The sequence below is a fragment of the Amphibalanus amphitrite genome, unplaced genomic scaffold (assembly GCF_019059575.1).
Source record: "Amphibalanus amphitrite isolate SeventyFive unplaced genomic scaffold, NRLGWU_Aamphi_draft 000766F_arrow, whole genome shotgun sequence".
NCBI lineage: Eukaryota > Metazoa > Arthropoda > Thecostraca > Balanomorpha > Balanidae > Amphibalanus > Amphibalanus amphitrite.
In genome coordinates, this window is record NW_024882260.1 from 126,855 (window position 1) to 154,280 (window position 27,426).

Consider the following 27,426-nt stretch of genomic DNA (forward strand, 5'->3'; position numbering starts at 1 on the left):
GCAAAGTATTTTGATAAGAAATCGAGGTGCTGGGTGTGACCTTGGCTTCTACTTTTGATGAAATTCGTAGCTCTAATATGTATGTATATAAGTGTGTATTGTCATACACAGCGAAGTGGGGACCGATGTATGACGTCATTAATACGTCATACAGCCCGGGCCCCACTAAGCTGCGTTTTTAACATCGTCCAATTTCACATTGATCCCGTTAAGAAGTATGCAATCTGAATCGGTAACCCAAGAGAAGCATGACCATGTAACCAAATTTATTCTAGCACAACAAATAAAAAATTAAAGTCGGACCCCACTCCGCTGTAAATCAACATGGGCACCACTATGCCGCACCTTACAACATGTGTGTGTGTGTGTGTGTGTGTGTGTGTGTGTGTGGTGTGTGTGTGTGTGTGTTGTGGTGTGTGTGTGTGTGTTGTGTGTGTGTGTGTGTGTGTGTGTGTGTGTGTGTGTGTGTGTGTGTTTGTGTGTGGTGTGTGTGTGTGTGTTTGTGTGGGTGTGTGTGTGTGTGTGTGTGTTGTGTGTGTGTGTGTGTGTGTGTGTGTGTGTGTGTGTGGTGTGTGTTGTGTGTGTGTGTGTGTGTGTGTGTGGTGTGTTGTGTTGTGTGTGGTGGTGTGTGTGTTGTGTGTGTGTGTGTGTGAAGGACCGCCTCCAAAGCTCCCATTCACCAGAGTGAAGTTCCTTATAAACGATTGTTTGCTTATTGCTTTATGTCTTATGAGCGATTACTTGCTGTTACTTTATGCTTTCGGTTGAGTGTTTAACCAAGTATTATGAACGGGGAGGGAGGCTAGCGGGCCTTGTGATTGTTTTATAGTTTTGATGGCGTTTTTTCATGACTCATGCCATATTACTGCTGCAGTTTGCAGTCCACTGTTTCATGTATTTGTGTTTCATTTGACGTGTCTGTAGTCGTTTGAAATATACCTACATTCAATCAAAGTCAACCACTACTTTCCTTTTGCAATGCTCGAGCCTCGATGACCGGTTAACAGAGCATATGAGTGACCGTAACAATTTTAAATATGCATTGAAATCGCACAACCTGCTGAAAGTGCATTGGCTGCTCCTTGCTACTTGATCCAGTGTGAAGCAAAAGCAAGATGAAGTCAAGTCGAGACTTGAGAAAACAGGAGCCGTCACTCGAGCCGAACCCGAGCAAAGCCACAGTAGTTTGCAATGTATAAACCCCATTCACTTCTATGGCTTAAGTCGGGATAGACAGGGCACACAGAGTGGGCTTGCCGGAGTTCAGCCCGCTCGGGCCCAGAGTAATCTCTATTATATAAATAGATTCACTGCTCGGGCTTAAATCGGGCTAACGCCAATCGTCGCTCAACTAGGGCTTAACTACGGCTGTCCGGAGCTCGCAGAGCGGGCATACCTCCGGCAGAGCATGGGCTTTAGTCGGCGTTTTTGTGTCATACGCCGACTTTAGCCCAAGCCCTAGCCGACTTTAGCCCGACTAAAAATCTCGGGCAATCCGCACTTGAGCCTGCTTGGGCCCGGAGCAAAATTGCTGGCTGGGTCAAGGTCATGACCTGACCGGAAAGGGTCATGTTGCATATCAGTCGATCCGTATCGTCTAGCTGAACACATCTAAGGCGTTTTCATCGCTCTAGCATGCCTCTATCAAAAGTTATTTGCGAAAAACTGTTAGATACCATTCGTGACCTAAGATGACCTCAGGGCATAAACAGGGGTCACGGACACCATTTTCATGTTCAGTGTGTCTAAAACACTTGTAATTCAGTGTTTGGGAGTGTTTATAATGTCTTTCGTCCAAAAGAGGCGCATTTCAATTTTCTCCCATTGACTTATAATGGGGAGGTCGCAAAATTGACCTGACCTTAGGTCATCGATATCAAAATTCTGAGATATACATTTTGTACATGCTATTGCTCTTAGCAATCGCTGAAAGTTTCAAAGCGATCGGTCACTCGGTGTAGCTATGACAGACATTGAAACTTTTTATGAGGTGAGGTCACTTCAAGTGACCTGGTGACCTGACCTTGAATGACCTTGGTCTGAAATTTTCACAACATGTGTAGAATTGATGTATGATAAGGTGTACCAAAAACGGCGGCGCTCCGCGCCGCCGTTTTTGAGATATTCGCGAAAAACCACAAGGGGGGGTGTTCAAACACCCCCCCCCCCCAGCAGGGCGCGGGTTAAGATAGAACAAAAAGAAAAGCTTTAGTGAACTCAGCACGTCAAGGCGCGTCGAATGATATATTTTTTAGCTTGCTTAAGTGTACTTAAAACTTTTCATAAGTATTATAGTAGGCTTTAATTGATGAATTAAGTTCCAGTTCACCAAATTGCATCATATCGCATATCATTCGATTCGGCTGATCACCAGAAACACAATGACACCATTGTTATGCTCTAGCATCATTATGTGCCAAGTTATTGGCAAAAACGTCATTTGACCTCAGTTAACCTCATTTGACATGACCCATGGATAAGTACACCAAACAAAGAAGTACCAAGTGACCTACTGTTAAGTACTGTGGTTTCAAAGTACAAAAGTGATAGAACGAAGCAGATATCTCCAGTATTTTCCAAGTTTAGTATTTTCCCATAGGCTTAACACGCGCAGTGAAAGGGGGGGGGCGGATTTCGCCCACCCCTCCTGTTTTTCGCCAATAACTCGCGCCGCAAACATAGTATCAATGTGAAATTTTGGCCACGTGTCTAAAATTGAACTGCAGATCTTCTCGTGCAAGAAATAAGAAAATCGGTTCACAACTTTTCTAGTAATAGCGGTGTAAATTCAAACATCCTGCCGCCGCGGCGGCGCGGCGGCCGGCGCTAGCCGTTACGCGCCGCCTGAATTGTAGACTGTGCCGGGGTGGAACGGTTCCGTCTTTACATCGCGCTCCTTACCGTTGATTATATTCGATTCGCGTCAAATTTTGTGAGAAGACTAACAAATGTAAAGGCAATCTTATGATTAAAAATTTTTGAAAATCCGCCGGTTGAAACTTGAGTTATGAGTGTGTAAACACAAAATTGTGATTGCCGCGTTTCCCGCGTCGGCCGATCCCGCTTCAGCCGGCGACATCTTACGCTTAGCAGGCTTCTAACTGCCACATCTATTGTTGGATTAACTAGAAATTCACCATACATACTTACAAATGTCTGTTCTTGAAAGAAAAAGGAAAATCGGCCGGTAACTTTTTGAGTTATCGGCGTGTAAACGCAATAACCCGCGCCCCACTGGGGGGGGGGCTATTTATAGCCCCCCCTCCCGTTTTTCTGCAATAACTTCCAAACCGCTTGACGTATCGACGCCAAACTTTCAGTAGCTTCGGCTGCATCAATTTGACACCTTGTGTCAAAATTTGAGCTTCATACCTACCATAGGTCGGCCGGAAATGACGTCAGAGTGACGTCATGTTCGGCCGATTTCGACGCAAAACATTGAACCACGACAATCGCTCCCAAGAGCTCAGTTTTTAAGCTAGATCCAATTTCTTTGCATGAGAGGACTCAGAATAGACTGCGCTATCAAACTGCTATCTCGGATTTTCGAAATGTTGAAAATTTCAAAAATTTTATATAATAAAACTCAAAATTTATATTTTTACATTTTTTTTCAAATTTTTTTTGACTTTTCGAAAAAACCGGAATATATGTCATAGAACGCATTATTATGACTAACTCTAGAAAGTTTTAGCTAAATATCTTCAAAAATGGCCAAGTTATACGCATTATTGCAAAAAATTAACAATTATTAATTTTTCAAATCAATTTTTCAGCATGAATTTGACATCGTACGCCAATATAAATAGCACCATCGTGTTCCTGAGCTCAAACTGCATCCAATAGACACCTTTTTTGTTGAAAATTTTTAACTTCAAAATTTGACCTTTTTTGACCTGAAAGTGACCTGACCTGAGCTAAATTTGACTCAAAATGACCTCGAATGACACAAACGACATCAAATTCGAAATCTCTGACCTAAATGGACCATAAAACATGTGTCACGTGACCGACGGATGATATCATATTTTCGTGACCTGTGATGACCTGACCTTGACCTGAAAATCAAAGTACAAGTTTGGTACCCTCAGAGTATCTAGAGCATCTGTTCACGAGTGTGTGAACCAAAAATGAGCCTGATCTGACTTGTAAGACGGCGGCCAGAGCCCAAAACGTGAAGAAGCCAAAATGCTAATAATTTTTACTTTGACCTGACCTGTGACGTCATCGGTGACCTTGAGGTCAATGAAATTAGGTTTCGCTCGACAGTTTTTCCGGGGCTATCAGACGCCGTTTGAATTTTGACGATCGGCCCAGTAGTTTCGGAGTTAGGAGGGGGGCTATGAATAGCCCCCCCCCCCTCCCAGTAGGGCGTGTTATACGCAGACCCCAGTGGGGCGCGGGATAAAAGTCGCTCATATGGCAGATTTGACCAAATTTGACCTAATTTGACCTTGAAGATATTGACCTAGGGTCATAAAATTCACACACAACAGAGTACCTTAGGGCCCCCACCTACCCTCCAAACTTCGTCTCTCTAGCTCCAGTGGGAGCTGAGATCTTAGGGGGGGGGGGCGCCATCCGCCCCCCTTCCACTGAGCGTAGTACTCGCAACCCTTCCACTGCGCGTGTTAACCCGCGCCCTGCTGGGGGGGGGGTGTTTGAACACCCAGGGTGTTCTTCAAACACCCCGGGTGTGAACACACAACAAGGTGTGTTTGAACACAAGGTGTTCAAACACACCTTGTGGTTTTTCGCGAATATCTCAACGTTTTTGGTACACCTTATCATACATCAATTCTACACATGTTGTGAAAATTTCAGACCAAGGTCATTCAAGGTCAGGTCACCAGGTCACTTGAAGTGACCTCACCTCATAAAAAGTTTCAATGTCTGTCAAAGCTACATCGAGTGACCGATCGCTTGGAAACTTTCAGCGATTGCTAAGAGCAATAGCATGTACAGAATGTACATCTCAGAATTTTGATATCGATGACCTAAGGTCAGGTCAATTTTGCGACCTCCCCATTATAAGTCAATGGGAGAAAATTGAAATGCGCCTCTTTTTGACGAAGGACATTATAAACCCTCCCAAACACTGAATTACAAGTGGTTTAGACACACTGAACATGAAAATGGTGTCCGTGACCCCTGTTTATGCCCTGAGGTCATCTTAGGTCACGAATGGTATCTAACAGTTTTTCGCAAATAACTTTTGATAGAGGCATGCTAGAGCGATGAAAACGCCTTAGATGTGTTCAGCTCGACGATACGGATCGACTGATATGCAATATGACCCTTCCCGGTCAGGTCATGACCTTGACCTGAGGTCAAATTTTCAAGTTGACCTTTAAAGGTCAAGTTATCGTTCATTCGACGCGTCTTGACGAGAGGAACACGATGCCGGTAAAAGTAAGCTCGTACAAGGCTTGGGTCAAAAGTTATTGCAGACAAACTGTTTCCGAAAAAATCGGCTATTTTGGCAGGCTATTTTGGCAGTTTTTGCCCCCTGCAGGCAAAACCGTTGACGTTAGGTCAAATCTGAGGGAATTATTCAGAAAGGGCGGTAATAGGGCTATCGAATGCGCTTTTCCGCGGCGCTGTAGCTCTATTGGTTCCCGAGTTATGCGTTGGCTTCTTGGAAATTGTCGACATTCGACCTGGAAATCGGCGAAATTTTGCCTTCAATGACCTCTGGTGACCTGACCTTTGACCTGACCAAAAAATTGACCAAAGTGATTTCGTCATTATTTTTTACGCTCTTTCGAACGCCGCCTTCGGCGTATCGCTACGTAGCCCAGGAGCCGAGTTAGAAGGGGGGGGGGGGGTGTTTGAACACCCCACCCCCAGCAGGGCGTGGAAATCCAGGACCCCCAGCCGGGCGCGGGTTAACATTACGACGCAATGCCCTCTAACTGACCTCAGGTCAGTGACATAAAAAAACCCGAACCATATGTTATACAACTCGGTGAACTTTGCACATCCTGAAAGTTTGAAAGAAATCAGTCCAAAACTGGGAGTTGGACAGGTGCAAAAAAATGAAATTTGACCATGACCTTGTACCGGTTTTCTGACCTGGTGACCTTACCCAAGGTCACCCGGACCTGAAATTTTCAGGTCATGTGTAAAAAGGTTTCCCCATAGGCTGTGCCACATTTGGCAGCGCTGCGCGCCGCCGTTTTTACGCTATCTTCGAAAAACCTTAGGGGGGTCGCATCGACCCCCCTGCCAGGGCGAGGGTTAAGATTATTCTGTACACCCACCTCCAACGCTGTCCGGGATGACAGTTGTGGTCGTGAAAGCATCCCTTAGCTCTAGCTTTAGCTTGATAATCCGGTTCGGCCCGGGTAGGTTGAACAGACTGAGGCAGGCGCGTTCATCTGTACCTGCCTGAAGTACTTTGGGTACCGTGAACAGGTACCCTCTGAAACAGGGAACGGTGGATGTTAGAATGACAGCAAATGCAGCATACGAGATGCACCTATGTAGCACAGCACATATTTATATGCTGCAGATGTATCCGCTGAAATAGAGAGCGGGGACGTTAACCCGGCAGGCGGTGGGCCTACCAGCCACCTTCCGCGCGGTGGGGGGGGGGCATTTTTTTGCCCCCCCCGTATCTCCGAAACTACTGGACGGATCCGGAAAATTCAAACGGCGTTCGATAGCCCTGTCAAATTTGTCGAAGGAAACCAAATTTCATTGACCTCGGGGTCACCGATGACGTCACAGGTCAGGTCAAAGACAAAATGTTTCACCGTTCACGGGGCTTCTAGGGAAAGCGCTATAACACCGAGTAAAACGCATTTTGTCGAAAATCAGCGATGAGGCGTCAGTTGTCTAGTACATATGTTGCTATTAGAGGTCACCGGTCATACCAGGTCAGGTCACAGGTCAGGTCACCAAAGGTCACCAAGGGTCACCACATGAGCCCAACTTTACTAAGGTTATGCGATGCATGTTTTATGGCCAGTTTTTCATTTCCAACTCAATGGTGTTGGTTATAAGACCATCAGGTACGGTTAAGGTCACTTTCTGGTGGAGGTCAGGTCAGGTCAAAAAAGGTCAAATTTCAAAGTTGATATTTTTGCATAAAATGGGTATCGATTCGATGCAGCTCGTCACGGGGAGTCTAATGGTGGTCTTTGTTTTGCGCTACGAGGTCTAGAATTGCTAAAAATTGAGTTTGAAAATTTGACGTCATCAATTTTGAACAGTTTTTTCGCTATAACTTGGCCAAAAAAAGAGGTATCGATCTCAAATTTGGTATGTAGATAGAAGGCGGTAGGGACTATCACATATATTCCGGTTTTTTCGAAATTCAAAAAACTTTTTGGATTTTTCGGCTATTATATTCGAAAAATCTATTTTTTGATTTTGGGGGTCAAAATCCAAAAAAATCGAAAAACCGAAATAACAGTTTTGTAGCCCTTTTGATTCCACACCTTTTATGTCTGAAACATTTTTATGTATCTCTAAAGCTGTAGGCCTGACAGCTCTTCCCGCGAAACCTTTTTTTGGGTCGAAAATGGCAAAAATGACGTCACTCTGACGTCATTAGCGGCCAACCTATCATAGCCATTTGAAAAATTTTTGGTCACCATGTGCGCTAGCTGCTCCCGGGAGGGTACTGAAAGTTTGGTGACGATCGGCGCAGCGGTTCTCGAGATATATCGAAAAAACTAAAGGGGGGGGGGGCAAAAAATTGCCCCCCCCCCCCACCGCCTGGAAGGTTAAAGGAAATATACCACTTTAACCCGTAACGGCCCCGCAGTGCTCCGAGACTTCCGCGCCGGGCCGGGGGGTGTCTGAACACCCCCCCTTCTAACTCGGCTCCTGGGCCACGTAGCGACACGTTGTAAGCGGCAATCGAATGAACGTCCAAAATAAGGGCGAAAACACTTCGGTCATTTTTTGCGTCAGGTCAAAGGTCAGGTCACCAGAGGTCACCAAAGGCAACATGTTGGCTATTTCAACATTTTGGAAACTGCCAACGGCTATCTCAGAAACCGATAGAGCTACAGCGCGGCGGAAAAGCGCATTCGATAGCCCTTTTACAGACCTTTCTGAGTATTGTTGTCAGGTTTGACCTCAGGTCAATGGTTTAGCCTCCAGAGAGCAAGCAAAAACTCAAAAAATAGCCGATTTTACGGAAAGTGTTTTTCCGGCAATAACTTTTGACTCGGCTTATTTTTGCCAGCATCGTGTTTTTTCGCGATAGCTCAGAACACGCTGGCGATAAAGAGCGGAAACTTGGCATAACTAACCTTTGATTCAAGCCAGATCTTTTGAAACCAACCGCATTTTCGGGTCAAGTCAGGTCACTGACCTTTGACGTCATAAGTGAACCTCTGCACGGTCTTCAGATGTCGCAACTTCGCAACGCCTTCACTGCCAGAGCAGCTTTCACAGGGAAATGAAACTTGCAGGATCTAATATCCATTACTAGTCTCACAACTTGCATATCTCGGATTTTTCCTAAAGGTCATATGAGGTCAGGTCATTTTCGTGACCTCACCTAAGTCAATGGTGAAAAATGAAAACTGCTATTCTGGCGCCAGGAACGATATCCAACAATCTCAAGCACACAGAATCGTGATTCGGTGCACTCCTTGCAAGGTAAGATGCGTCACTTTTGCAATGTTGACCTTGCGTGACGTCATTTATGACGTCATTAGGGCCATATTAGTTTTTCGTTAATAACCCCCGATCAAATTGAGCTAGCGAGTCGGGAAAGCCACCACTGGACTCAGGAAGACCTTCCGAATCGAATGATATGCGACATGACCTACTTCGACCGATTTTGTGATCTGGGGGTGCTGACCTGACCGTGACCTGAGGTCAACACCCGAAGTTGACCTCACCCAAATAAAAAGTATATCATTCGACGCGCCTGAGCGAGGCGAACACGATGCTGCCAAAATCGCGGCTCTGCGACTGTTTTTGCGAAGTTATTCACCAAAAACCGAACCGTACCTTGGGATACTTGACCTGATCTCAGAGGTCACCAGTTGACCTAGGACCTTAAAATCGGGTATCAACTTCTGCGTCTCGTAACGGCGCTCACGCTCGTTTTTCCGCGACGCGCTAGCTCCACCAGGGGCGAAACAGCGAGGGGGGTCGTTGGGAGAGCAGTGGGGCAATCAGCAAAAATACTTGAAAAAAAATCAGCAAAGAGTGATAACAACATCTGCAATAGAGTTGATTAGCCGAGGTCGGGCTGCAGACGAATTCAAAGTGGATAAAATAAAAAAAAAACATAAACCCTTAGACGGATATGTTCATCGTTCACCATGAAAAAGTGAAGTGGATGATTCATAAACACTCACCTATGCGTCGAAGACATGCGGTAGAGATATTTCCATGACTCCGAGACGAGTGGAACATATGCAGGATTCTTCAGGGCTTCGAGTGGAAGATAAGGATTTTTTTCAAACGTGTTTCAGAAAAAAAAACTTTGCTCTTTAGGCTTTTTCTTAGAAGCCCGCCAAGAAAAAAGTTTCCATTTGAAGCCATGAAGAGCCCTTTGTATCTTCATCAGCAATCGTAACGTAAAACCTATTTGGTCGTATCAAATCGTTCAGAGAACAATTTGTTTTGATACTGAATGATTTGGTACGATCGAATAGATTGCATGATACGATTTGATAACAGCACGTTTAACCCAAATGAACCTAGTTAATCCATGGTGCGACTGCTAAACTCAGTTGGTATTGTACCTCCAATCAGCTGCAAAAGGGTCGCCCGAGCCTTAGCTGCATGGCAATGGCCTGTGCCGACCAGCGTGGCCGACGAGACAGTTTGATCAAAATCAAAAGTCCAGCAGTTCATGGCTGGTCCACAATGACCCAATGAAACACAGAGGGTCCACACTGACCTTTCGGGGACCTTGACGGCGCTTGCCGCCGCCAAGGTGACCAGTAGAATGGCAACGAGCCGATCCATGTCCGCTTCCAGTGCCCCGTGCAGAGCAACTGCGGGACGCCGCCTGGCAAACGGTACATAAGTAGCCCTAACGTTTACCCCCGGCCGCCGATGCTGCCAGATCATATGGCAGCACGCTGACCCGCCGGGGATAGCAGCCGTTTTTACGACGGGCTTTCCGGCGAGTGCACCGGATTTGACCAAATCTGCACCTAATCTCTTTTACAGCAAATATCTTTATTTTATGAATTCATTTCAGTGTTTTAATCGATCGATGATGATCTATGATAATATGACAAAGCAGGCATATAAGCAGTTAGTGCAATTCTAGCTGTTAGCTACAAAGAGACGCACTGAACCTGATTTGACCAAATCTGCACCTGATCTGCACCAGATGTGCACCAAATGTGTACCAGATGGCCGTCGTGAAAACGGCTATTATTTATTTTTCATCCCTCCACAACAGACCATGACGCCAGTAGCGGCGGAAGGAACACCTTCAATTAAGGGGGGGGGGGCAGCACAGTCGACTTTTGGTCCCATTCTCTTCATGCAACGCCCATAGGGCTAATATCAAAATGGCAAAATTAAGGGGGCACGGTGCCCCCCCCCCGTTCCGCCACCCATGAATACCATTTATAGGACAGATCATGATCCTCTTCAGTCCTCTATTAGATCCTTACCCCTGAGCCACAGCAGAAGAAGGCTCACCTCAGTCCTGTTAGAGTTGGACATTGGACATGTTACGCATGTATTAACGGGAGACAAAGTGAGCTGTTCCAGCGCCCTAATATTGCTTGTATACTGGCTTAGTCGTTAAAAGGATGTAAAAACGTCAGAAAGTTTTATTGTTTGTCTTGTTTCGAGCTTTTATGTGATACCATTTTTACACCATTGTCGAATATACCAGCTCTCTGGGAGAGCCCTTAACCCTATTAGTGGCAGGGGGGGGGGGGGGGGTTGTTTTCATCCACCCCTCAGGTTTTTCGGGAATATCTCCGAAACCGCTAAAGCTACGATGCTGAAATTTTCTGACTTTTCCTTAAACTAAATTGGGCACATTCCCTGAAAATTTCAAGTTCATAACTTTACCAGGGGCGGCTCCAGAGCACTGAGAATTGGGGGGTCCTATTCGTGAAGCGAGTCATTTGGGCGAAGATCACGATGCTGATGTATTATAACTGTATGCACCAGTTTTACGAACAGTGAATGAAAGGTATCGTGTGATAACATATACAAAGTTATTGTGCATCCTCTTTTGACACGTTTTTGCTATAATAGGCGGATCCAGGCGTCCAAAAAGGGGGACTATCTTTTACCTCCCAACATAGGTGCCCTGACACCGCCTATGCATGACCAATACAATTGTAGTCGTTCTCTCATAAGAAAATTGTAACATAACAAGACCATTACCACCCTTTTTAGAAACGGTACCAACAAAAACCTTATTTACTATACTTTTTGTGTACCCCCAAGCTCAATGCTCTGTATCCGCCTATGATTTTTGAAAATGCATATTTTTAGGATCCATGTGAATTCCTGGTTCATTCTCTATCGATCGGCAAAAGTTGCGTTAAGATTGGTTCAGAAACCTGGCCGTGATAAACAGTCTAAAATGTATCTGCAATTTGCCCGTCTTTACCCCCCTCTACCCCCTATTGACATTTTTTAATTTTTATTTTTTAGAAATGTAGATCACGTTGAGCGAAACCGAATGCCGTTTGAATTTTGAAAATCGGCCCGTTAGATCTCGAGATATCAAGGGGGGTCGTAAACAGCCCCCCTGCCACTAATAGGGGTAGCAAGGAGCCTGCCACTAATAGGGTTAAGTCGGGTCCTCTTTCACTGGATCGCACCACAGCCATTCGAGCCTTTGTACCAGTGACGTCACGATGATCCTTGCTTTAGCCTAATGAGCATACCTCCTAGTTAGGGCCTTAGCCCACAGGGCTTACGTTTTAAATGTCTGTTTTCCGCCAGCTGTATCCTGTTCACTATTAGGAGAAACTCACAGCCAGAGGGCTCATAACAGCTCATATCTTTCACTCCGTAACGTAGTTGCGACGTGATAATGTTTATAATAGTTGATAGTTGATAGTACAATAGCTGATGTTTAGAATAGTTGACGAACTATAGTTGAAAACGCTTTACGATTGCTCTGGTTTCGGTGAGTTGCTATGCTACATATAGGGGTATATTTGTTTCAAATACCTCAATACATACCAATAAGTTCATCGGAACCTCAGTACTGATTTTATCACTTAAGTGCTGGAATAAAGTCTTGTTGCTGCCAGATTGCCTAGTCGGATATTTAGGGACTACTAAATAGGCATGTAGTGCTAATGCATGTGTGCACGACGCACGTGCAAGGGTCGCCTCCAGATACTATGGCTGGAACAATTGCGTTCAAATTTGGTACACCGTTATTAGGAACCAGAGAGTAGCGTGCCGGACAGAAGTCGGTTAAAACCCAAATTTGCACGAGCGCACGTGCATTTGTCACTTCTATATATGTACATCTCTAGACTAGCTGGGCCATTGTGCTCAAATTTGGTACATCCTTAGCGATCAGTGAGCGGAATGCCGATAAAAACTAAATTTGAACCCAGTTTGCACGTACGCTAATGAAAGAGTACACCTCCATATCCGAGAATGACTGGGCCAGATACGTTCAAATCTGGCACACCCCAAGATAGCCGTAAGTAGGGTGCCGCACACAAGTCAGTCAGTTGGAGGATACAGCCCATCGCTAAAGTAATGTGTGGTTTTACCAACCCCAAAGGATGGCTTTAACCGACGATTTTTAAATGCGGACTGATTGAAAAGAAGACGTCAATAGATAAAGTTGTAGCTGCAAGGGTGAAGATACATGTAAGCTACATTTAGTCTCGTTGCAGTCTGGCTAATCGTTCCTAGGCTTCAGAAACAGAACATACCCATGACTGAAACCACACAGTACTTCTGCTGTGGACTGTACCCACTCACACTAGCACCCTTGCATGGGTCACACTCGCGCTCGCCTTTATCGCCCCAAAAGGCGTCTTGCTGTTCTTACAAACTTCCTGACTTGGCAAAGGTATCATCAACATCACTTCCAAAAACGTCATATACCACGGTAAGTTTATTTTTGAAACCAGCATGTAAGGTCACAAGTAGCTATTGATTTACCCTTTTCAAAGCCACTGACGATGACCGTACATTATTCCCAATCCCGTGCTGAGAACATTCTGAACAGTGTCACTCGACTTAGTCTTGCACAAACGACGCACCATAAGCATGGACTATGGCGTACAAACAGAACTGATTCGCTGCCTAAATATACGTTCGAAGCATTTTAATATCAAGCAGCGTCACTAGACGGCGGTGCGTGCCCCCTTTTCAGCCAACCACCAATGGATACATACACAGAAACTCGATCTAGCAAGCTATTCGAAAATCAAGCCCCTATGGTCATACGAGAAATGCCAATGCTTTCGCAGCTATGATTTGACGTCCGCTACCGCGGTCCGCGCCGCCTTACGGCACAGGCCGTAAGCATACAGTACGGGCCGTATGTTCCGCTTGGGCCGTCAGAGCTGTGCTACGGGCCGTAGACGACGTGCAGAGATCGATGTGAGTTTTCTAAGCAGCGGGAGTCAGCTCGTACTCCTGAAAACATGGGAGACATGTCAACTCTGAGTTTTGGGCAAGTAAAGGTAACACTGACACTGGTATGATAGCACAGATGTATGATTTATTACATTTGTTGTGATACCTACTGTTAATGTGTTAACATACTCATGTTTGCTTTGTAGCATTTAACCTCATATAAAATCGTCAATTCTTTTACGCATATCTTTTGACGTGTTTCTAGAGAGGGTACTTTATAACACAATGTAGGTTAGATATATAAAAAACTATTTCATCTCATATTATCATCGTATCTACAGCTATATCTACAGCTTACACCAACTAAACAGGCTACCAGGGTCACGCTACCCAATCTGGTAGAAAAGCTCTGTAACTCCCAGCGTGCTCACCTGAATGTTCCTCTCCTCGGGACGGTAGAAGTCGTGCACCTTCACAATGGACGGTTTCAGTTGCTCAACTTCGTTCTCCTGAATAATGCGGAACTCCAGACAGGTCTTATCTTCGGCCACTCCTTGCAGTGTGAAGATCACTTTACCTTCCTTGATCTCATAGCTGCGAACAGCTGTAAAAGACAGGCAACAGGAAATTCAAAAGGTTTCGTAATAATGCCAACCCACTGATCGTTTCGATTCAGTACAATTACATTACAATTACATGATATACATCCCACAAATTTTTAGATGTTTATTTTACCAAACGAAGACACCTAAAACTATAAGGAAAGCAATATAGACACAAGCCAATGAAATTCAGAAACTTCAACAGATATGTGTAACCTATGTCGGCATGTCCTGTTCTGACATCGCTTGAAATGCATTCCGACTTTTTCGTACTGTCTCCTACAGAGTGACCATTTCTTGAACCCCCGTGTCTATTAAGTGTCCTATGAAAGCCCACCTGAGCCTCTGCGCAGGTCCCTCAGGGTGCTGTCCACAGCAACATAGCCGGAGGGCAGTTCCGTTTCCAGAATGGCGCGGTCCACGGCGCCAGAGTTTCGGAGGAAGCTGGTGCATACTTCCAGCTCGTAGCCAGTACGGCCTCGCTTCTTGGCAGCCACACCGAGAGAGAAGGCAGGGTCGGGCACCTGGGAAACCATGAGAGTGGTGTCGTGAAACAGTACATCAGCGCCATACCATCATCAACATCATCATCATCATCATCACCAAGTTTATTAAACAAAAAATACGGGCTGAACTTGTACAAAATATAAGACAGACGCAAAAGCAAAAGCTTAACTCAAAGCGCCTAGTCTGAATGTCATACATAAACAAATGTAAACACGGCTGCGGCCGCCGCCACGGCACAGCTCATCAGCAGTTGAAGTCGCCGCTTGCCCGCCGTTCCTCAACGGCGGGCAAGCATCAACAAACACAGGCAGTGGTACCAGCAGGAATGGCTCTGAGAGAAGAACAAACTCTGTACCTCGAGAGTGCTGCTGAACCGGAAAATACTCTGGTAGACCACGCAGCCAGGCGGACTGACATCGAAGTTCATGGTGCCAGGCAGCTGGAACACAAAGGCACACACGACTTAGCAGCCGGTCGAACACACAGGTCGGTCACATTTTTAGAAGAAGAAGAAGGTCACACTTTTGACTGACTTTGCGACGTTAAGACAGTCAAACAACGTTTGAGAGAAGCCGAAAAATGATCGAATTTCCCTAAGCAATACCTAGTTTCCCTTTCGCAAAGAGTCGAATTTCATATCTTTTGAAATGCCAAGTTGATCCTTATCCTATATCAGACAATTTATAACGGGGCTGCCTCACGGAAAATTCTGGAATGGTGGAGAGGCAAATAACCTGAGATACGCGCCATTATCATGGCGCGTCTTGTATTCCCTTCAAGATATTGTGAGAGTAGACATGACACCTTGGACTGCTGCAACAGCAGTCAGTTCCGTCCGCGCAGTTTGCACTCACCGTCAGGTCTGGCACCTTGGACTCCTGATACAGCAGTCTGTTGTCTCCATCCACCATCCGCTGAACAGTCTCTCCTCCAGCAGTTACAGACACACTCGTGGCCAGATCAGAGGCGAACGTGCGAGACGCGAACTCTGACAGGGCTTCCACAGCAACAATGGTGTCCTGCAAGCGCAGAAAGAGGCGGGACGTGAACGATGGCACTGGCAGGTAGGCCAGGATTGTAAAGCAGTGGGAGAATGCAATTTTTTCTAGGGCGCATTCTCCCGCTGCCTGAGGCATGCCGTCAGAGGTGGCAGCTCAGCAGGAAAATGTCAACATTGGTAGTTTCATGTCGGAATCCCTGCGATCCAGTCAGATATACAGGTCCTCGTGTTTGAGGAAAAGATCCTGACATCTCAAGTCGTGATATAACCAGATAACATACTCAAAGAAAGTTATGCATTCGAAGACGTTCCATTTCACCGAGTTTTATTTGGCATTTGCAGTTGGATCATTTTACATTTGCGAAGTACTACTCGAAAGAAATAATCCACAAACACCTGAAAATGGCACCAAATGTGAATAATGCACATATCCTGAGCCTGAGCCATCACTAACCTGAGTGGATTTGAAACCCCCGTTGCTGTTCCTCTGGGTGTTGATCCAGCGAATGGCGCGCGCTGCCTCCTCCATATTACCCTTTCCGGAGATGTGCATCAGCGAGAGAGCCATGTAGGCAGTCATCTCGACGTCCACGGCTCGGCTTCCACCAACTACAGACGTAAAACGGTGTCAGTGTTGACTGTTGGTTGAGCATCAGTCTCGAGGTCGGGTAGCGCGAAACACAAAGCCAAAGACAAACGATGGGTGTGTCTGCTTATCGTGGAAACCAAAAAGGACGTAAGAAACTGACTTTGCTAAAGAAATGACTTTGCTGGACTAGATTAGCTAAGTTTACGTAGTTATTTGGCATGAACGTGTACAAACGCGTGGCGCTTCCACAGTTTCACATGGTGCTGTTGTGTATGCTCGATAAGCAAGTTGTAGCTGATTCTCAACACCGTTCGTAGCATTCATCACTGCGTGTCATTATACTTTCCACATAATGAGACAAACGGCCGAAATGCTTCAGAAGCAACCAGACAGGACTCTCGCCATCCATGATTTTACTGATTCCAGATTAACTCACAGAGAGAATCGCGGTCGCCCTCCCAGTAGAGGATGTCATCTCCTTCGCGTTTGGCCTTCGACATCAGCTTGTTCACCAGCCTCTCTCCCTTGACATCTTGGCCCATATTCAGGTATGTGTAAGCCAAAAGAATCTGAAAAAGCAGCGGAGATATTGCGTAAGGGTTCCTTTGGATTATCATGCTGGAAAGATATATCGAGTTATGAGAAAAAGAAATAAACAAAAGGTGTTTGTGTTTCAATCACATGTAGTCCCTAAATTTAAGGCTTCGCTCCCCAAGCGTCGCCGTAATGCAACCATTTTCAACAGTTCTCTATTTATCTGTATGATAATGCCCACTATAAGAATCAATAAAATCTTTGTGCCACTTTATTCAATTGGATCCCACAAAGTGCGCTGCTCGCTGACGGCGTTGAACACTCACCTCCGAGTACAGGGTCTTGTTGGGGAGCAGAAGGCCGTCCTCTAGGCAGGCGAAGCCGTTGGCCAGCTCAGTAGTGGTTGCGATGTCCTTCAGAGCCAGCATGACGAAGGCCGTGAGGGCCGCTTCACCACCTCGCTCGGTGCCACCCTAAGTGCGACAACTTGATGATCAACTCTGACACATTCAAAGGAACATTCTTATTACAACTTTCGAACTTAAATTTCATAGACATGATGTAAGAAAGTGAAAATCAATTTCCAAGCAAAACGTAATGATGAACTCAAACGGTAACTAAGAAGAGAAAAGAACTTTACCTTCAGCTCCTTGTGAATAAGCTCGCCGAACCTCGGGAAACAGCCAGTAGTGTTCTGTTTCTTCAGAATCCAGTCCTTAGCCTTGTTAATAATAGTCTCATCTAGAAACAAGATAGAAAAATAGTGTTTGAAAAAAAAAATTGATTCTACTGCAAATATCTAATAATGAATTTTAACACTAGTTAGCTGGTCCAACAAGCTTTGTTACCGCAACATAACAGTTCGACGCTACCGCAAGGTACTACCTTACCTTGATCTTATTTCAGTCTTAGTAAGCATCCATTACGAAAAAAGTGCCATCCCAAATCATTGCGTGCAAGCACCGCAAACTTCATGACATTTTCTTGCACACATTTCAAGAACTGACCGATTTCGATGTACTCGGACGCCTCTCGGAAGGCCTTGACAACAAAGGCGGTGAGCCACATGGAGCCCTGAGGGTCCTCATTTCCGTACGACGAGAACGAGCCATCGTACCGCCTGAAGCGCAACTGGCGCTGGTAGCCTGTAACAGAGGAGTGATGGGACTGTAAATGGACCGCTAAACCAGCAATGACCATCGCAGCATTGCGGGCACTCGCTAACAACAATACGGACCTGTCGGTGCGACGAATTAGATCACGTCGCTCCAAAATTTCCCGAACAGGCTTTCATTATCCGACTCACTGCAGTTATTATTATTATTATCCGACTCACATTTATTAAAGCATGGATCGTCCTAGCCGATTCAAGAGTTTAATCCTTCTTCCAACACGTCATTAGGAGAGTATCCCATCCAGTGCCTTTACTTCTTTAAACCCTCGCCCGCACATGGGGGGGTGGGGTGGTTGCCACCCCCCCCCCCCAGGTACTCTTTCTGTTCTGCACTCAACATTTTTAAAGCTAGAAGGCTGATTTTTCGTATAGCTGCTCCTCTATCCTTTCTTGATGTCCACTGAAAATTTCAAGTTTCTGTGATTTTTGGTTTCGGAGATATGACCTTGTTTTTCAGGTCATGTCATGACCCGAATGGCCAATTCTCAACATCTTGGGCTTGCCATGGGCCTTGTGAGCTTTTGACACCCTTATTTCAGATTTTTTGCCAGTCTTACCTCCCACCTATCATGGAACATGTTGTTCGACGATGTACAGGGGTCAAGGTCAGGGTCAAGGTCAACCTAGGTCATCTAAGATAATTGCGTTTTAGGCAAGCTGAATTTACTTTTTTGTGAAGTTTTTTGACTGCATTTTTGGTAAAAGCTTCTCAGATCATGATTTCATGTAATATGGACCCAAAAACAATCGGTGCACACATCAGTATACACACAGACACACACAGACATACAAACACATATAATTGACCTTGACCTAACTTGACCTGAAATGACCTCAGCAGCAAAATTCTGGTCGGGTAGTGTGACAAAGAGGTTCTAGTTGGCTTGGCACCAGAAATCAGCATCGTCATCGGTATTTGATAAGCAGCGCACTTGATATCCAACGGTGACCCAAAACAGCAACATTTTTTAGTTTGACCTGACCTGGAAGGTCAATGACTGACCTGAGAAGGTAAAACTGGGTATCATTGGATTTGTCTCTTCCCAAAGAATCTTTTTGGTCTTTACTGCTAAGCTCTATCTCCAACAGGAACGAAATGGCGCGGGGGGTGGCAACCTCCCCCCCCCCCATGTGCGTTCTAGGATGGGAAAATGGCATGTGCGGGCGAGGGTTTAAGATTCCTTTAACGTGCTCACTCCTCCCCCATCTCCCGAACCCGGTGTCCTCACATCCTCCAATTAAGACCTCCTTCCTCGCTCTTATGTCCCTTCACTTCACAGATATAAGATCTCATCTTCCTTTCTCACCGCTCTTCATGTTGTGCTCTAGCTGTCGTCTCTGACGCTCGTTGAGCTGACCAGTTGTCTCCAGGTAGCGACGGATGTAGATATTGGGCACCAGAGTGATCATGTTGGGCTCACCGGCGCCGGTAGGCGACTTAATGAGACCTCCCTCCAGACCCTGGGGGTAGTTAAAGACAGAGGTTAATGCAACAGTCCGAGGAAGAGGTATACGATGACGCAGCTTCATGGAATGCTATGGTACGGAGGGTGATCATTTGGGTCCCTGCGTTCCTATTTCTTTGAAAGAAATGGCGATGAAGTTACTTTGTTGGAGTGATTTGTCATGCAAATAAACTGCGCCGATTGACAATTCTCACGGACAGGTTCAGAAAATGCAAAAAGGTGGAAGGAAAAACCTATGTCCGTGAGGCAAAAGGACAGCGGCTGCAGGAAATTGAACTTAGTCAAAGTGAAAGGACCCTGGTAATCCTAGACATCCATGATGGTAATCCCCACACTCCACAGCCTTGTTTACGAACTACCACAGCCCTGTTAACGGATTACTACAACATTGTAAACAACTTAACTACCCAGCCAACATAGCTCGTGTACCTCGTGTGCCGCCCTACCTGGAAGGTCTGTCCCAAAAGATCTCCGATGACGGAGAAGTAGGCGCGCTGAGAGTCGGGCACCAGGCCTTCCGGCACCGGCAGGTTCACCGTCTCCGTGTGGTGGTCGTCATCTGCGTACAAAAACATGACTGAATCAGCAAGTGGCAACAGAGAGAGAGAGAGTGCGAGATTATGTGGGAGCTGTATGTATATGGTAAGCGGCAATGGACTTGATTCCGTGTTTAGTGCGTAAAGTGCATGTTGACGACTTGAGGTCCATAACTGGTGCTTGGCCCTGCGACACCAGCAAGGCATGACCACACTACCGCATCTGCCAGATTCAGTCAGATAAGCCCAACTTGTTCCGAATATCCGGGCATTACTAACTTCTACACTCTACGCTTTCACCTTTACTCTTCGTCAACAATATTTCCCAACATATTAAGCTCCCTAAAATAATACACGAGTGATTGTAAGAATAAAGAGAGTATGAGAGTATAAAGAGAGCAAAAAGAGAGTATAGAGTAAGTGCACTCAGAAGCCTTACCCTTGTCGAGACAGATGAAGCGAGAGTGGGTCACTTCTTGAGGGAATCCCTCTGGTTTGACGACGATTGGTCGGATGACGGTGTCACTGCGGTACAGAAAATGCGTCAGAAGCGAGCGTGATGACAGATAATCTTTTCATTCTTCGCTGTTAGACCATAAATAATTTTCATTGTTATTCCTTTAATTCTCATGTAATTCCAAAAGATGTAAGAATCTTGTCCAGTAAAAGAGGCAATAGGGAACCGAGTAACCCAGTGGTCAGTATCAACAGGCTACGTATTTCACGCCACATGACTAAGTACTGACAATAACGGCTGCGGGCTGACTGCCAACCGGCCCTTCCTAACGCCTATGAACTACATCCGTTGATGGCCCGCCCAACATAGAGCCACCAGGAGCTAAAGTAGCTGTAGCCAATAGCTGACCTGCCCGGCGCGATGGTGTTGCCTTCGTCGCAGTATCCGTCCTGTGCCCTGGCCGTGACTGTGATGTTGACCTCGCCCAGACCCAGGAAGTTGACCGGGAACGACCTGACCTCAGTGCGACCGGCGGCAATGCAGAGACCCATGGCGACCTCTCCGCTAATCTCATACTGGTCAGAGGCACCAACTTCGAGGTAAACCTGGAAAGAGCGGACATGAAGTGAGCGGAACTCTTCATCTGCAGATACGAAAGTACCGAACGAACACCCGGATAATGAAGCACTGTCACAGAGATGGACCGCAAGCTAAGAGGTGAAAGAATATCTTCAGGTAAGGGACAAACAAATGTGCATTGAATGCCATAACCGCTCAGAACGTACATCGCGAGATACGAGACTTAGAGCCACAGGTAGTAGATTATACAGCATACACATGCATCTTCCGAGGGGGTACAAAGCAACAGTCGAAGGTTAGAGACTTTCATCGCTAAGTTTATATGTGAGAAGGGACATAAAGCTTAGACCCAGCTGATTGCCCCACTTAATCAGTTTCCCAAGTGAGATCTAGCCCGTCGCACATTTGCATATCAATCAGGAGGGCCAAATTGACGCAAGCTTACCGAGAGACTGGAGTCGAGGAAGTTGAAGACGCTGACAGACATGCTCAGGATCTCACCACGCTTCATCGAGTACGGCAGAGACACTTCGGTGAAGAACGGCTTGAAGGTGGTGATGCTGGTCTTGTTAGAGATGCCGAATCCGTCCTGCGAGTCATCCAAGGTGAAGTCAAAACTTCCCATCATTGGCAAAAAGAAGTTATTCATAACTTGGTGCACTAGTGTACTGGGCGCAGCGCTACCCCTCAACGTAAGCGTCTTATCAGTTAAGATCCCGAGAATGAGTAAAATAAAACAAGCACACTCGTGTTTAGCTTTGTTGTAATGAACCCTATTAATTATTTGGCAAACCAGGATGACTCATAGAATCGATCTTTATTCTGTGCTTCCTGAGCCACCACTTGGAGGTTGAGCCGGACTAACAGTTCACGTTAACAAGCCTTCACGTAACTATGCCATCCACCTGTCACTGACCTTGCTGTTGGTGCAGATGGCTGATCCATCCACCTGTCACTGACCTTGCTGTTGGTGCAGATGGCTGATCCGACCACCTGTCACTGACCTTGCTGTTGGTGCAGATGGCTGATCCGACCACCTGTCACTGACCTTGCTGTTGGTGCAGATGGCTGATCCGACCACCTGTCACTGACCTTGCTGTTGGTGCAGATGGCTGATCCGACCCAGGAGGTGATGGTGTCTGGCATCTCGGACGTGACAGTCTTCACACCCTCCGCACTGGCAGCGTAGACACGGGGGAGGGCTACTCATACCGCGACGTTACAGGGTAGGTGAAGGACGCCCATATCAGGGCAAGGCACAAGAGAGGATCACACATATATTGACAAGGAGGGCAGACACTGGAGGCAAATTTGTAGAACACATGGTGGAAACATCCACACTAGGAAAAAAGAAGAGCAACACTCATGCCAAAAGAAGATGAGGAAAAATCATAAGAAATCAAGTTAACAATCACTCATACGGACAAAGGTGAGGAACGCTGGTTTGAGACATAGATATGGGAGACATGGAACGGCATTTGAGAACACTAGAAGAAAAGGGTGATGGGCACACATATTACAAACAACACAAACTCAGGTGTAAAGGCACACTGTTACTACGTTGCTGAACATGAACGCGTTCATAGACTGATGCCCATTCGGCATGATAACCCGCGCCCGGCTGGGGGTCCTGGATTTCCACGCCCTGCTGGGGGGGGGGGGGGGTGTTTGAACACCCCCCCTTCTAACTCGGCTCCTGGGCCACGTAGCGATACGCGGAAGGCGGCGTTCGAAAGAGCGTAAAAAATAATGAGGAAATCACTTCGGTCAATTTTTTGGTCAGGTCAAAGGTCAGGTCACCAGAGGTCATTGAAGGCAAAATTTCGCCGATTTCCAGGTCGAATGTCGACAATTTCCAAGAAGCCAACGCATAACTCGGGAACCAATAGAGCTACAGCGCCGCGGAAAAGCGCATTCGATAGCCCTATTAACGCCCTTTCTGAGTAATTTTCTCAGATTTGACCTAACGTCAACGGTTTTGCCTGCAGGGGGCAAAAACTGCAAAAATAGCCGATTTTTTCGGAAACAGTTTTTCTGCAATAACTTTTGACCCAAGCCTTGTACGAGCTTACTTTTACCGGCATCGTGTTCCCCTCGTCAAGACGCATCGAATGAACTATAACTTGACCTTGAAAGGTCAACTTGAAAATTTGACCTCAGGTCAAGGTCATGACCTGACCGGAAAGGGTCATGTTGCATATCAGTCGATCCGTATCGTCGAGCTGAACACATCTAAGGCGTTTTCATCGCTCTAGCATGCCTCTATCAAAAGTTATTTGCGAAAAACTGTTAGATACCATTCGTGACCTAAGATGACCTCAGGGCATAAACAGGGGTCACGGACACCATTTTCATGTTCAGTGTGTCTAAACCACTTGTAATTCAGTGTTTGGGAGTGTTTATAATGTCGTTCGTCCAAAACAGGCGCATTTCAATTTTCTCCCATTGACTTATAATGGGGAGGTCGCAAAATTGACCTGACCTTAGGTCATCGATATCAAAATTCTGAGATATACATTTTGTACATGTTATTGCTCTTAGCAATCGCTGAAAGTTTCAAAGCGATCGGTCACTCGGTGTAGCTATGACAGACATTGAAACTTTTTATGAGGTGAGGTCACTTCAAGTGACCTGGTGACCTGACCTTGAATGACCTTGGTCTGAAATTTTCACAACATGTGTAGAATTGATGTATGATAAGGTGTACCAAAAACGGCGGCGCTCCGCGCCGCCGTTTTTGAGATATTCGCGAAAAACCACAAGGGGGGGTGTTCAAACACCCCCCCCCAGCAGGGCGCGGGATAAGAAACACAAAATTCATCGGAACAAAGTCAGCACTGAGACAAAACAAATAGCAGCGGCTGTCCTAAAGAGGAACAGAGCCTATGGGAAGGCTAGGTGACGACTCTTGGGAGACAACTCTTAGTCGCCCAGAGGTTGGCGCAGCGTTGGTCTTACATCCAGTACACCATGTCGTAACACCTAAGCTGATAAACTCTGTCCCTACATAGTGCATACAGGGTGTTTCACTAAAAGTGTCAAAAAGTAAAAGGTCATAATGCTCATAAGAACAATGTTTTCTAAGGAAATTTGCATATCATTTCATCCGCAATTGTTGGACATTTGAATATATAACAGCGATATCACCGTCACTCAAACCTATTCCACATATCCGCCCCTTCTTTTGATGCACCGTTTCGGCACGTGTCCGGAGGTGCCTCACAGCCCGTTTTCATATTCAGCGTCCAGACTGTCGGCAAAGCCTTGAATTGTGCTCTTCAGCTCCCGAAGTGATGCGACTTGAGTCTTCCTCAGCTCTGCGAGAGCTACTGAGTCAATGACCAAAACCAGAAGTCTAGCGGTGACAGATCGGGGCTTCGCGCTGGCCATGGGGGCGGGCGGTGAGGCAGCTGATTATCTGACCCAGGAACTTCTGGTCCAGCCAGTTCCTGGTGGCTACAGCTGTCACAGTGGTTGTTTTTGATAACTTGTAAGGCCTTGGCTATTTCTGATGTTGAAATTAGCTTCAAAGGCCCTCAAAAAGACCCTGACCTTTTTAACGGTTTCCGCCGAGAGGTGGGGGCGACCCCGCCTTTTTTGGACTGGAACTGGCATCGAAGGAGGCCTTTTAAACCTCTTAAGAAGCCCTTTTAAACTTTTATAATCTGGAACGTAGCGAGGTGAGAGAGTAAAACGTTTCCTGAAAAGTCGGCATACGGTTTCAATGTTTCTGATGGCACCAAATTTAAGTGTAATTCACCCCTCCTGTGGAGATGTAAATAACCTGTTCTTGATCTGTATAGGGAAAAAACGACTAGTACCTAACTTTGGCCTCCTGCCCTCGCTCCGTATGGGTGTAAAATACATCTTAAATGGACAAAGCATAAATGTCCCAAAATTTGGAACAAAGCCACGTGCGCAACCACGTGATTTGCATATTTTATATATCTTTAATAAGCATTTACTTTTTGACACTTTTAGTGAAACACCCTGTAGATCGTACATTTATGAGCTTATGTTCCTGACGATTCTCGGAATATAATTTCTTCCGTGCATCCCTGCCTGCCCTCCATTATGAAACATCGTTTTTAGTGTCGTCATCGTCTTCGACAGGTCCACCACTCACTCTAGCGTCTCGATGCTGAACAGGAAGGCCTCTGGGAAGAAGTCGCGCACCTGATCCTCTTGAGGCGGCGCTCCGCCCCCAGCGGCAGACGCCACATCGGCCGGACTAGCGGCCAAGAACGCCTGCTCTGGTGCGGGCGGAGCAGCGGCAAACGCCACAGATTGCTGCCAAACGTGTGCGCGCGCAACATCAGCGAGGACCGGAGAACACGAACGACTCAACGCCGCGGCTCGGTGGACGACCACGAGGCGATGCGTCAACGAGAGGTCCGGCTAAGCCGGTCGCGCGGAGCCGACAGCCAGAATTGGAATCCTCTCGTATGGCCACAGAGATGACAGCAAGGCCAATGAAGGCAGTGCGAAAGGAGCAACAATTAGGCGCAGTTGCCATTCCGAATTATTTACAAATGTGCAACACTGCTGAATGGAGACTATCTATTTTACATTGAAGAAGAAGACTCATATAAAAGATCCCAGGAATGACAGAGACTTGGCACTTTGCACATTATCAACAAACAATTGCTCTTAAGAAATTTAACAACAAAATTAAACACTACACAACGCCGCAATTTGGACAACAAAGCAGCTCCCACTGGCCCAGAATGGAAGACGACGTGGCTGCGATTGTGGTAAGGTTCGGATGGCGTACAGGAAACTGAACTGGACGTGAAGGTCATCATCAGACGCCGGCGAAAAGAGGGCCGCCAGAGCGGGCAATGAGTAAGTGACAGCGTGCACCCACCACCTTCGGTAGCACGAAGACGAAAAGGGACAAGCTCACGGTATAGTCGGTCAGCGAACGTTGAGCAAGATATTGGAATATGAACTCGCCAGTCTTGCTGTCACGGTTAAAGTTAGAGTTAAGACGGGGTTTAGTATGCAATCATCTATTTACAAAGCAGTATTTCCATACAACCTATAAGCTTGTACTCGGAGAGCTGGACAGACGAGCAACGCCTACACATTGCGAATGTTTACTGAACAGCCGTTCATGAAAATGTCCTGGACAGTTCCTCCGGCGAAACCATGATCCACTGGTGCTGCAAAGTTGCCGACTCCATCATAAAGCTCGGTCTGAGCACGCTGAAGGTAAGGCCTTGTCAGCAATATCAACTCCACGTGGATTGACGTTGATGTGCGCGTAAAACGCCGAATCGCTCGGCGAAACAGGGCAAGCGCGAACGCCCCGTTTCTGTTATAAAGCATCAAGGAGAAGATTGATGTTTATTTTGGTATCAAATTCTGGATGCTCTCAAGTTTCCTGTTCCAAGCCTCAAATCGGTATGATGAAGAGCTATAACTGGCTAGGACCAACGCAAGGGAAATCCTGTAAGACTGGGTGGGCAATAGCAGGTGCATATAATTAGAGCGGTACTGCCGTCACTATTTCAGTCTTTATCGTCAGTCTTCACTTACTCGGAATCTTGAACCAAAAAGAAACTTTTCACGGTATGTCATACATACCTCCGTAACCAACCGACAAAATGTTCAGAGGACATTCTAAGAGCACACACAGCATTCATAAATCAGCGGTACCAAGAAAGTCTTCTGAACCGAACCTTGCCAGACCTAGTGAAATGCATTGCCTGAAGCAATCGACATCTTCTTGAAACCGTATTCGGAACTGTACTTACTAAGGGCCCTTCTGCGCGTATTTTTATTGTCTGTGCTTGTGCTGTGATCTCCTGTCACCTTACCAATTGTTTTTCGTCGGAAATTCTGTATTCAGCTATTTACCTAAAGGTTGCTCTGGCTTTGTGCAGAGGCTGGCGTGTCTCTACACGTTATATTGTTACGGGATCCCATAGACTAGACTATCCTAAAAATTGTGGGTGCTAACGCATTCGAAACACTCTCACTCTCGTCCCAATGTCCCATACAAATTTGCGATTGGATAACCAGAGGACGACCCTTCAATACTTGCGCGGGAGCTTTTTTAGGTTAAGTCCCACTGTGCAAGTCTATGTAATTACATTGCTTGTTGAACTCTTCACTGTGCTACACCATGTTTCGGGATTCACACGAATCGTTCACCATGTCCACCACTCACTCTAGTGTCTCGATGCTGAAGAGGAAGGCCTCTGGGAAGAAGTCGCGCACCTGATCCTCTTGAGGCGGCGCTGCTCCACCCCCACCTGAGACACCACCCTCTGCGGCGAACCGTGACGCGTCCGCTGACTCTTTGGAGAAAGCCAACGCCGGTACCGGCGAATCCAGGTCGTCGAGAAGCTCTTCTTCGCCGTCCCTAGACGCCTGGACGTGGATAGATTTTTCAGCAAAGGGCGTCAAGCCTTCTTGAGCAGTGGAGGGACGGATGGTCTCTCTGAGCTCACGACAGTCGAGCG

General features: G+C 46.4%; 1 protein-coding gene across 6 annotated transcripts in view; it reads right to left on the reverse strand.

Annotated features, from left to right (window-relative positions):
* Nucleotides 1-13,030: 13,030 nt before the first annotated feature.
* LOC122365839 (alpha-2-macroglobulin-P-like) overlaps nt 13,031-27,426 on the reverse strand; it is a 50,178-nt gene continuing 35,782 nt past the window's right edge. For 3 of the 6 annotated variants that reach the window (XM_043337421.1, XM_043337418.1, XM_043337422.1), the window contains exons 20-35: nt 22,049-22,133; nt 21,402-21,545; nt 20,786-20,982; nt 20,360-20,445; nt 19,831-19,943; nt 19,226-19,379; nt 17,752-17,889; nt 17,385-17,485; nt 17,071-17,217; nt 16,647-16,779; nt 16,076-16,230; nt 15,476-15,640; nt 14,977-15,060; nt 14,452-14,638; nt 13,944-14,116; nt 13,031-13,572 (exon numbers count right to left, since the gene is read on the reverse strand). In XM_043337421.1, the coding sequence (XP_043193356.1) occupies nt 13,546-13,572; nt 13,944-14,116; nt 14,452-14,638; nt 14,977-15,060; nt 15,476-15,640; nt 16,076-16,230; nt 16,647-16,779; nt 17,071-17,217; nt 17,385-17,485; nt 17,752-17,889; nt 19,226-19,379; nt 19,831-19,943; nt 20,360-20,445; nt 20,786-20,982; nt 21,402-21,545; nt 22,049-22,133 (2,089 nt within the window). In that variant the 3' untranslated portion in view covers nt 13,031-13,545. Of the gene's footprint in view, nt 13,573-13,943; nt 14,117-14,451; nt 14,639-14,976; nt 15,061-15,475; nt 15,641-16,075; nt 16,231-16,646; nt 16,780-17,070; nt 17,218-17,384; nt 17,486-17,751; nt 17,890-19,225; nt 19,380-19,830; nt 19,944-20,359; nt 20,446-20,785; nt 20,983-21,401; nt 21,546-22,048; nt 22,134-25,082; nt 25,247-27,131; nt 27,335-27,426 lie in introns of all 6 variants that reach the window. The other 3 variants (XM_043337423.1, XM_043337419.1, XM_043337420.1) reach the window with 2 other exon arrangements.